The 11,241-nt window shown below is 39.2% G+C and overlaps 1 protein-coding gene across 2 annotated transcripts in view; it reads right to left on the bottom strand.

Annotated features, from left to right (window-relative positions):
• Positions 1 to 225: 225 nt before the first annotated feature.
• Positions 226 to 11,241, bottom strand: part of pparab (peroxisome proliferator-activated receptor alpha b) — a 28,109-nt gene continuing 17,093 nt past the window's right edge. For both annotated transcript variants that reach the window (XM_018675942.2, XM_018675943.2), the window contains exons 5-7: positions 7,564 to 7,763; positions 4,635 to 5,088; positions 226 to 4,402 (exon numbers count right to left, since the gene is read on the bottom strand). In XM_018675942.2, coding sequence (XP_018531458.1) covers positions 4,158 to 4,402; positions 4,635 to 5,088; positions 7,564 to 7,763 — 899 coding nt within the window. In that variant the 3' untranslated portion in view covers positions 226 to 4,157. The remainder of the gene's footprint in view (positions 4,403 to 4,634; positions 5,089 to 7,563; positions 7,764 to 11,241) is intronic.

Genomic DNA, 11,241 nt, shown 5'->3' with positions numbered 1-11,241 from the left:
TCCAAAATGTTGTGGTGTTTTTTGGAATGTTGTGTTTTTGTGTAAAGCGGGACCGAAACCTGAATACAAAGGTGTTTTGTTTTACTGACTCTTCACCAAATAAAAGCAATAGTTAAGTTTCATCCAAGTGGGGTCAGTATGGACTAATGCATATCTTGATTGCCTTGGAATATGTTTGATATCTATCATTATCCAGAAAAGTAATAACAAATATACAAAACATGGTGGATTTTAAAATCATTTAATTTTGAAATCCATTCAATGTCAACTTGTTTCATTGTTTAAATGACTAGATATACATTCATCAAACATTTACAGTATTGTTACCAAGCCACAGTACACATTAACAACACATCCAAAGACAGTCTCTGTTGTGTCTTTGCATGACACTATAGCCACAAACACAAACTCCATGAAATCCAGGAAGAAAAAAAAAAAAAAAATCAAATATCTAATTCTTATGACTGCTGCCCCCAGTAACATTTTTTCTGTCAGTTTTGGAAAATGAAAATAAGATAATAATCAATATTGTTGTTGGTGTTTGTGTGCTGTAAGGCAGAGCACTATACATTTATTCCAGAGAGAATGAGAGGGAGAGAATGAGAGAGAGAGAGAGAGAGAGAGAGAGAGGGGAAAGAACAGTACCTTTCTATGTCCTGAGCTAGTTCAACAAAGGAAGACTAGGTTTCCCTGATAAAAGTTAAAAAGTCCCTTGTCAATACAACACAAAACAGACATTCCTAAGGGTAAGCAGACATCACAAATTTAGATGACTTTTCCTCAAGGGCCTGGCTCTAGCGATTCAACCATTTTGTGTTTAGCTTTTAAAAGTCTGTTCTTACTTCAAAGCAAATCCTTCATTGTTGATGTAAAATGATGCTTCAATAGCACTTATGAGCCTCTTTCTTACTGTAGTTTAATGTAAATCTGCCATGACATCATTTCCTGTCTGCGTAGCCCTATTGTGTCACCAACAGCTACATAAATCTAGCTGAAGACACCAACCGTTTACAATTCTAAAAGTGTGTGCACAAGTCAAGTTTTAAAAAAAATCTGAATCTCTAGTGTTGTATGGCATGGGCACACGCTAAGGCACAGATTGTTTGTTGATTCCCAAGCATAATTGGGTACTCCCAAAAAAAACAAGTTGTGTTTAGTGAAATCTGCATTTGGGATTGACATTCTGTAAGAAGATATAATAAGTAAGAGGCAGCTTGAAGTGTCAGTAATCTACTCATGGCATAAGAAATGTTGGGTGAGTTAGTACAATATAGCAGCGAGTGAGGAGAGAAAAGTCAAGACAAAAAGTGTGACAAAATATGATTATAAAACAACATATACTGCATTTTCATTACTGCATCTTCTTTACTATAAAAACATGTGATGTGATGGCAAATTATGAGTGCATTCTCTTTCTCTATTTGACGACTAAAAAAAATACAGGTTGGTTTGTTCAATATGAAGAGGCAACAATGGAGCATTTCTGAATGGTGAAATTCTGTGCATATATTAACTACCCCATTTGTTTTTTCAACCTGAGAACAGAGTATAAGAGATGAGACCAGTATTGTATGATCAGGGCCTAGTTGTAGCTTGACTTTTCAAATGATAAATGTTGTTTTCATTGTATTCCAAGGTCACAGAGGTCAAGTTTTAATCAACTACCCGAAGTTGTGAGCTGGTGCATCCCTGCACAGCCCTCGTATGCGTTCAGTTTAAACCATAAGATTAATTTAACAGATAAATGAAGTACAGTTGAAATGAACCGAATGCATATTGTAGCCTTGATGTTTCTCGTTCTAGAAAACAGCAATTAACAAAAAGGAATGTCCCCAATGAGATTCAGATTTATGGATATTCAGATTACCAGTTGCCCTATTACCCTTAATTCTATTTACATTGCACTCTTAAATCGTGCCATTTCAAATAAACAATTATCTGATTTAGTCATACATATATACTTTAGTATAAAAATATGATCCAATTCAATCAAAACACAATTATGTGGCATTTTAAGCAAAAAAAAAACAAAAAAAAAACAGTACATAACTACATTTACTGTAAAATTTCAAACACTGTTTACCAAAACGGAGGAATACAAAAGTTGATCATCATTAGTACCTTGTATACCTCAAGAGTTAAAGGTTGGGGCAAGCAGTCAGCGTGATCATTTCAGCTATGTACAGTACACTCTGTTTATACAATGTGATGTAATTATAAACACAAGGTCCATTTCTCGTGACAAAGTTTCAATCAGTTCATAATGATTTTAGGAGACTTTGGTTGGATAAGCAGATTTTTTTTTTTTTTTTGGGGGGGGGGGGGGACATTCTCTCACAGATCCACATATGTATTATCCAAACTATCAGACATGCATGTTTTCACCATCAACATTCCTTTACTGTAGGTCTTCTGTGTAGCATGATCTTTTTCTTTTCTTTCTTTTTTTTCTTTCTTTCTTTTTTTTTTTTTACAAAAGGCAGTATGACAACAGCATCCAGGAGTCACCTTTTCACATGCACAGTTATCATAACAGATAGAGGACAAAACATGTGAATGATACCTTATGGAAACGTATTTGGTCTTCACCCATCACTTTATACTTGTCTAATTGTGAAAGATGTCTACTAATTTTTTAGCTGTTTAAAAAGTCTGACCGGCTTTATTTTACTTGCTTAATCAAATAAGTGCAGACTTGTCAAAGTATTGGTTTAATCTGTGAGGCTATACCATTATGATTTCCCTCTATCAAGAAAAGAATAATGCTTTTCATTTGCCACCATATAAAAAATGTGCACCCCTGAATCCTAATCAGTTGCATGTGTTTCGAGGACCAAACACAGTCAGCGAAACACAATAGAAGGCAGAGGGACTGACGGGAGAAAGAGAGAGACAACACAACAGAGAAAAAAAATAATGGGACATAATTTTGAGGAACAGCACTTCAGGGAGTGAGAAATTAAGAAACGGATTAATTCATTTCCAGCAAATCCATCCAAAGTCTGCCTGTATTAAGGTTGTAATGCGGTTTATCTTGGTGTTAGCCCTTGAATACCAGGACACAAAACAGGATGGAGTGCCAAACGTCTGTGCATGTGTTTTGCGAAAAAGGCATTCGACAGAGGTCCAGTATAAAATGGTGCCATATTAACATATAACAGGCACGTCTGTCCTTCAGATGTGCATTATGGTGCATGTACACAGTGAATCTGTGCCTGTGGTCATTTCAGTCTGCAAAAACCTCAGATTTTCTTATAAACTTTAAGATTTTGCTATCTTATTCTAAAGTGTAAAAATACCACTGCCTGAACAGTTTGTGTATAAGTTGAGTAGTAAGTGATGACAATCCATTCCAAGTCTTGATGCTGTCTTGTTAAGAAGAGAAAAGAATATGACAGACGGTCATTTCCAGTATCATTACCAAGAAAGTATGGCTTAGAAAACTTACAGTACAAATAAATGATTATGCTCAAGAGCCTGGTGACAGGTATAAAAAAGGCGAAGAAACATGCTGGAGGGCTGGTGCATGGATAACCACCCTTTACTGGTAGCCAATTTGGCAGAAGCTGCCTTGCTTGAAAACTGTACCATTACTGTCTTAATGTTACTGCTGCCACAGAAGTCATTTGAAGGTGTTGTGAATGTATATGGCTCTTTGCTTGTTGACATCAATATAAAAATCTACTTTCAAACATACTGCTGGAGTGGCAACTATCAAGTTCACTTTCTGTCCTCATTTTTGTTCTGTCCTCATTATTGTTAAGGGGTCAGGATGGGGATAACCATGGAGTTTGACCTCGTGGATTTTAAATTAGCATTTATTGTTTGTATCCAAGGGTTTGGTCTGAGATTGAATACACTGGTGTCTAGATAGGGGCTCAGTCAGCTGAACATCACATCTTTGCATACATGTCTGGGAACGTCCACACAATGGAGTGGAGAGCACTGCGTCAAACCATGCAAATCATCAGCTTCTTGACTGGGCCTAAACAGGACCTCTTGCGCTGACCAAAGCTAATTCTTACTGCATTGGAGGGGTAGGGGGTGGGGGGTTAAGTGGTTCAACCCTAGCTTATGGAGGACTCTTTTACTTATTCTGTCCCTGAAAAAAAGAGATGGTTTGTAGAGTGCCTCTCTTGGTTATTCCTCCACAATCCTCAGTACATGTCTCTGTAGATCTCCTGCAGGAGTGGGTGCAGTGAGGTGTCCTCTGTCTTTTTGATCTCCTGCACCAGCTGTGCATGCTCGGTGACTAGCTGCCGGAGGTCAGCCAGTTTCTGCAGCAGCTTGGGGAAGAGGAAAGTGTCGTCTGGGTGATTGGCCAGCAGATGGAGCTGTAGCACCTGCACAATGCTCTCCTGCATTCTCTCTATGTGTGCCACATTGACCAGGCCTGGTCGGTCTAATCAAGGTGGGGGGAAAAATAAAGTTGAGTGAGACTCCTTAAACACTCAGAATAAAATACTCTATACAAAGTATAGAAAGTTCCAGAATACCTTTTCCATTTCTACAATTGCAAAAAAAGATTTGTTTTAAGAGAGTAAAAGATTTCAAAAAGCCAAAAGAAAGAGAAAATAATATGCAGCAAATTAATAATTAAATTATAAACAGCATTATTTTTCCTGCATCCTCACCTCCACAGCAGATGATAGCGGCCACAAACAGAGCCAGGTCACTGTCGTCCAGCTCCAGTGCGTTAAACTTCATGGCAAACTGGAACTTTGGCTCCATCATATCGCTGAACGGACGACGCAGGCTCTTGAGGAATTCCCGGGTGATGAAGCCTGAACCGTAGGCTACGAGAAGCCCGTCTTTGTTCATACTGGAGGCGAGCATGGCGAAAAGAGCCTCGTACACTCCATATTTCAAAAGAGTCACCTGATCGTTGAGGTCCAGGCTTGAGAACCCGGGGACGGACTTTGCAAACTCTGTGAGCTCTGTGACGGTTTCCACCGACGTGCATTGGCAGCAGTGGAAAATCCGAACCTCTGCTTCCCTGTCTTTCAACACTCCCGCAGAGCCAACCATCTTGGCCACCAGTGTCTGTTCAGCCAGCTGGAGGGTCTCCATGTCATGGATGACGAAAGGCTGCGGACCATGGAGAAACAAACACTCTTATGAGCTATATGTATGGTTAAAAATGTGTTTCTAATTGAAATGCAACACAGTCCGTACAGTGTATACTGGCCTACATAAATAAACCTGACCTGATTTGACTACATAAATATGGAAAAAGCTGACTCAGCAAACCTCTCTACATGAAAAACTCTAGTGCCTGCGGTGTTTACACATAATCTTTACTGAAAGGAGAGGCTAAGCCCAGAGCCCTTATTGACGCTTAAATATTTCCAAAATGACATAATTACTCTCCTTGACCCTGCAGCTACATAATTACAGATCTCACTCACAATACTCAAAGTAAAAAGTTTCAGGTACAAACAATTTCTCTAGAATTATGAGCACAGTTCATGTTGAAAGTAAAGCGGTGTCAGAGGACGAAGAAGGCTCACCCAAGCAAACGTAAACTGTCAAAAATAAGACAGTGGTTCATTTGACACTACAGTATGCCCCGGTTGACATATTACTCTTTCATAATGAAAAAAATGTGTACAGTATCTTAATAAAATTGTTGGAGAGACACAAATAAAATGTAAGCAGCTATGTAAGCTCCAAATAGCAGCTGATTGATTCTAACTGATTTTTAGCTGTGTCACTGTTCCTACAGTGGAGAAGTTACAGCATCAGATGAGCAGCTACACCTGCTGCTGCACATCAGATCACAGCTCTGACTCATGAATGCTGTGCTAAATGTGGGCTAGAGTAGCAAGGGAAGGTATGAGGGACATGACGTTGAGCTGTTTAATTTTGCGGTACTTCTAGGTCAACACAACATTTGATCATCAGATAACCTCAACCCAGATTGTTTATAATAAGTAATTTAGTACCACAAACAAGCTAACAACACAACCAAATGCAATTCTGATCAAGGTGAGTATCAGATTTCACTATGATACAATGTAAATTTTGCTCATGAAGTAATCTTGGTTTCAGAATGCTTTCAAAGAATGTTGTACCAAAACCGCTGACACAGGCTTTGTGCACATGCTCACTGTATATAGTGAGTAAATAGCTTTAGTTTTTTGCTGAATATACTTTGCTTCTTTTTGGCCTCACAGCCTGAACTGATTCTACATGATCCTGCAGAAACAAAAGAAACTCAAAATCATCATCCTGTTGTTACAATAACCTCAGAGGAGACCTTGGTACTTCAGTGGGTAGCAAAAAGTACAAAGCCCACAGTCCTTGTTGATAGTTAAGTTTTGCTGATTTGTGAAATGCTGATACACGTAAACACTCTCCTTGACCCTGGAGCACCACCCAAATGGATGCTCAAAGCAGTTTGCGTGCCAAACATTTTTTTTCCCTAGAAACATTGATACAGTTTATACTGCAATGGCTAAAAACAATGCATAGCCTCTCTCAGTTATGCTTGCTTGACATATCTTGAGCTGTTTTTTTTTTTTTTGTTTTGGTACTAAAGACATCCTGTCAAGTCTGTGCACAGTGCTAAGATGAATCATCCCACCGCAAAACCAGTTAAGCCAGACGATAAAATTAGCTATATACAAATCTGAGCCAACACAACACAATTATGTCTCAGTACACAGTACTGCCAGACACTGAGCCTGATGAGTCAAACCTGATGGACATGTTCTGGCTCAATTGTAGTACCTTGATACCTGTTTTTGAACAATTAAGTTGAATGTTTTCTATATCAACTTTTTTCTTGTCAAGTGGTACAGTATGACTTTCTTGGCAAGTTCACTGTTGTATTTAAGTGCTGTGACACCATGAATGAACTTTAAAATCAAAGGTGGATCAAACAATATGTGCATTTCCAACTGACTGCTTCAGTCTCCCTCTGAACTGTAAATGGACACTTATCCATTTGGAAGCTTTCATCTCCAGAAGCAGAAGGGAAGGTCTGTGTTTGAACATGGATGTGCACTTGGACTGACCTGTTCCTCTTGACCTATTTCACACCTACACACATCCATCCATGGAATTCACAACAACTGTGGACTACAGTCCCTGATTCTCCCCTTGCTGACCCCTCTTTTTCAAAGTGAAAGAAACAAGGGTGCGAGGGAATGTTTTTGGTGAGACTGAAAGGAGAGCAGGAATGGAGGGGAACAGGAGGTAGAGGGTGAGGTGATGGGCTCATACACTGGATCTTTATATAGTTTCCATGCAAACAGACATGTCCTTGTCTAGCCTGTGTGCTGGCTTGCACTACTGATTGAGCAAGTTATTTCTGTCATTGGCTGGCTGCACGTAATCTCTGAGGTAGTGGCTGCCAAGCCATATTGAGACATGATTTTGATTGCAAATTTTCTGTGTGCTCAGAGTGACATTAAAATCACTCCAATGGGGAGGAAATAAATCAAAAGTTGCAAGACAACATGACTTTGACCTGTGAGGAAATTCTGGTAATGAGGAGAGCCATGAACACGCAATCCACTCATACACACACACGCAACCCATTACTCCTAATCAACATACAGGGGTGCTGGTCTTGCCGGTGAGAATGGTTCGAGCCTTGGCCTTGTTCATGTTGAAGTTCTTGAGGTAGGCCTCGTAAATCTGCCTGGCCAGTGTCTTCTGGTCGGCTAGCTGAGGGTCCTCCACCACCCTGTCCCCTGTTACCATCTCCGCCTTCAGCTTTAACTTCTCCGATTGGGGCATCCGACCAAAACGGATGGCTGTGAAGAACAGGAAAGAGAAGAATTGGATTGAGATGACAGAATTTGAGCCAACATAAATCTGAATTTGAAAGGAATCAGAGTCACAAATAAAATTTATAATGTAGTTAATATCATACAGTTAATAATATATGTATTGTTGTATAAAGTAAAAGGTCATGCAATAGAATACAGAGAAAACTGCTGTATAAGAACAAAGAGAGTGCAAAGAGAGTTTTAAAACAAACACAGTTTTGGAGAATGTAAAATAGATTGAGCTCCACAAAACCACAATAATAACTTATTCATTCAGATGCTGACATCTGGAGGAATCATTTTCAAAATCTCTACAAGGACACCCCACGAAGTAAAATGACTCCAAGTAAACATATCAGCAAAGGAAAAACCCTACATGTATCCAAAAATATTAAATCCATCCAAATAAAGCTTGTGGAGCAGTAGCAATGAAATGTTCAAAAATAGCATCACTGAAAATGCAAAAAGCAGTTTTTGGGATATTCAACATTGCACTACACTCATTGCTTACCAAAGCCTTTTCCTCTCCCAGTCTATTGATCTGAGTATTCTGTCGTATTCTAAACAAAAAATCTCATACCTCCTTGACAAGCATAATATCATCATCAGTATAAGTCTAACTCACTGTACACTTAAACTACAACAGACCACATGCCAACAGGTATAACATGTACAGAGTGACTTGATTCAGCATGGTGAAAGATGTAAATCAGTGATGCAACTTGAGTCTGGCACTTCTTAATGTCAATATGAATGGACCAAAAGGCAGCTCCAGGCCTTGATTTCAAAGTCAGAGATGTTAAAACCTCATTTCAAAAAGATGATTTACATACCACCATAGCAAATTGACCCATAAACAGAACAAAACACAGACCAGTTTACCACAGAAGGAACTTTCAAAGACAAAAACATCACCTATGTCTTCATCATGTTTACAGGTGGAGGTGAGTTTCACCCTAAAATAAGTGCCCACTGCGCGAAAACAACACTTGAGATATAAATTCTGATTAAATCTGGGTCCAAATGCTTCATTATGTGATAAAGTGACATGTGTAATGGTGAGGTATTCTGGGTCCTGAGAGAACATCTGTTCATCAGCTGGAGCAACTGGGAGTCCTGTTAGATGATATTAAATCCAAAGTACAGGATCCACACTTAGTCATCTCATTTCAACTGGATGGGATAACAGAACCCTTTGTGCAGAATTTTGTTGCAATTTTCACACACCCACCAAAATGAAACACATGAGACACAATGAAAGCATGTAAGGCACAATAAAACGAATATCCATTAATAATTAACCTTCACAAACAGGCACTGCATTTTTTGACCCACCTAAGTTCTCTATTTCAAAGCCTCTAAGGTACATATTTTGAACAATGGTCAATAAAGCACAAATGAAAGAGGATATGGAAACAGACTTAATGTCTGATCAATAAAACATTAAAAAGGATTTAACTTACTACAGCTATAGGAAATTATGAATGAACACACCAGGTTACTACCCTTTACGAGATGTGTTAGAAGAGGGCATCGGTTGTATGAACTGTGCTTCAACACCATACAAGAGTTGTTTTTCTATGAGAGGATGCTGGCATTTCTCAGACAGCCTGATCCCATTTGACTAATGAGATTAGAGGTGAACTGTTTTTAACCCCTCCCCACCAATCTAAATACACACAAGCTGGTGCATACAAGCACACACATAAAATGCACACACTCATACACCTCCCTCTAAGAATCCAACATCCAGCTGCACCAACTGCCTGTATTTACAAGACTATAAAAGCATAAAAGGAGATGAGATTTCCCTGTTTTCCAATGAGCCACCCACTGATGAAACAAATCCAGGCACACTGAGCAGGACTGAGCAGAGACGAGATGCCAAGCTAGCAGACAGCATGAGGGCCCGTTAGATTACTGCTCACAAAGTGGATGGATCATCTGAAGCTGGTAAAGCTCCATGGCGGTCGCCTGGGCAGGAGCCAAGTCTAATTAAGATGAGAGGAAGTGAGTGATGCTAAGCTGAGCATAAGTGCATTTCCTAAGAGCTGGTGTGAGGGGATGAGTCTGTGACTCAAGTTGGGAGGGAGCCTAAAGGTGGGAGGGGGGCAGTCTGTCATTCAGTTGAATCATCTGTTTCAAAGGCTGATGTGTGGAGGAAGATTCCAGTCAATAAACACCTCCTTCACTACAGGCAGACTTATTATTGCTCTGCATCTAATATTTTCTCACTAACTGCAAAAACATTAAATAATGTGTTAATTACAGCGCATCTTGTGAGAGTGAAAGAATCATTAAGTTGCTAGATTCAAGAAACCTTCAATCACTTGTGTGTTGTGTGATAATAAATGTATTTGGCTGCTGTTGCAACAGTAAAAATAGGGATGTTGTTGGTACAGCATATTCCAGAAAATAAGCAAAGTATCATAATAAGGTTTCACCTGAGGACATTTTTGTAAATGTTTACATTTTCCCCTGTAATAAATCAGTTTCAAAAATAAAAAATATAATCATCACCTCTTTAGAGACCACTACAGAATAAAAGCATAAAATAATAAAATACAAAAAAAATTCTAAGTCTTCCCTTTTCTGATAATGTTTAAATACTAAATCATTTTAATAAGGAACATCCAGAATGTTCAAATTTAACTGTGAAATCAATTGGTGGTCGATGCAAACTGAGCGACAAAATTAGCAGTGCTGTGGTCCTGTAGTATGTTAGACCACCTGACCTTAAAGGATCAGGTTGCAGTAGCATCTCAAATCTCCTTCCTCCCCCTCTATGGTTACATTTACGCCCATGAAACTCAATACACATCTACCGTAAGAGGAAGTGCAGCAGATAGAAATACTGCTACTGCTGAGCTGTAAGGCACTATGATTATCAAAATCTAGGCTGTGCCTTTAAGGAAGGGCTCTTGAGTCAATAACCCCATGAGACAAAATAAAGACACTCAGTCCAGCCTCTACATCCACAAGTTCACTGCTACTAGTATGGAATATCTGCAGAGTGTGCACAGTCGATATGTAAACCCACCAATTACATTGACCTTTATCTATACACTGATAGTACAGAAAACTCAAGTACCTGCATGCCTCCCTAACACACACATACACACGTCATTTCCAACATCTGTTTCAGGGTGCCCCCCCCCCCGAAAAAAAAAAAAAAATCGAGACATTGACCTTGGTCAAGGGTCAACATGCTGTGTTGTATGTTTACACAAAGTAAACAACATTCACCAGAATCTCATTCTTTTACCTCAATATTCCTGCATTCCAAACAAAGATAAGAAGCACTGAAGATGAAATCTGATGTAAGCCTTTAAAGAAAGACAGTGTTTTGTTTTGGGTGTTCATAGATGTTGCATGTGCAGGTACTTTTGGTGACAGGCTACGGTGACAACAGTCACTTTATAGGCCTGTGCCAGATTAACCAAAGGAAAAAACAACACACAGA

This window comes from Lates calcarifer, linkage group LG10, assembly GCF_001640805.2.
Source record: "Lates calcarifer isolate ASB-BC8 linkage group LG10, TLL_Latcal_v3, whole genome shotgun sequence".
Lineage (NCBI taxonomy): Eukaryota > Metazoa > Chordata > Actinopteri > Centropomidae > Lates > Lates calcarifer.
Note: the sequence above shows the minus strand (reverse complement) of the source record. Positions and strands in the feature narration are given on the sequence as shown.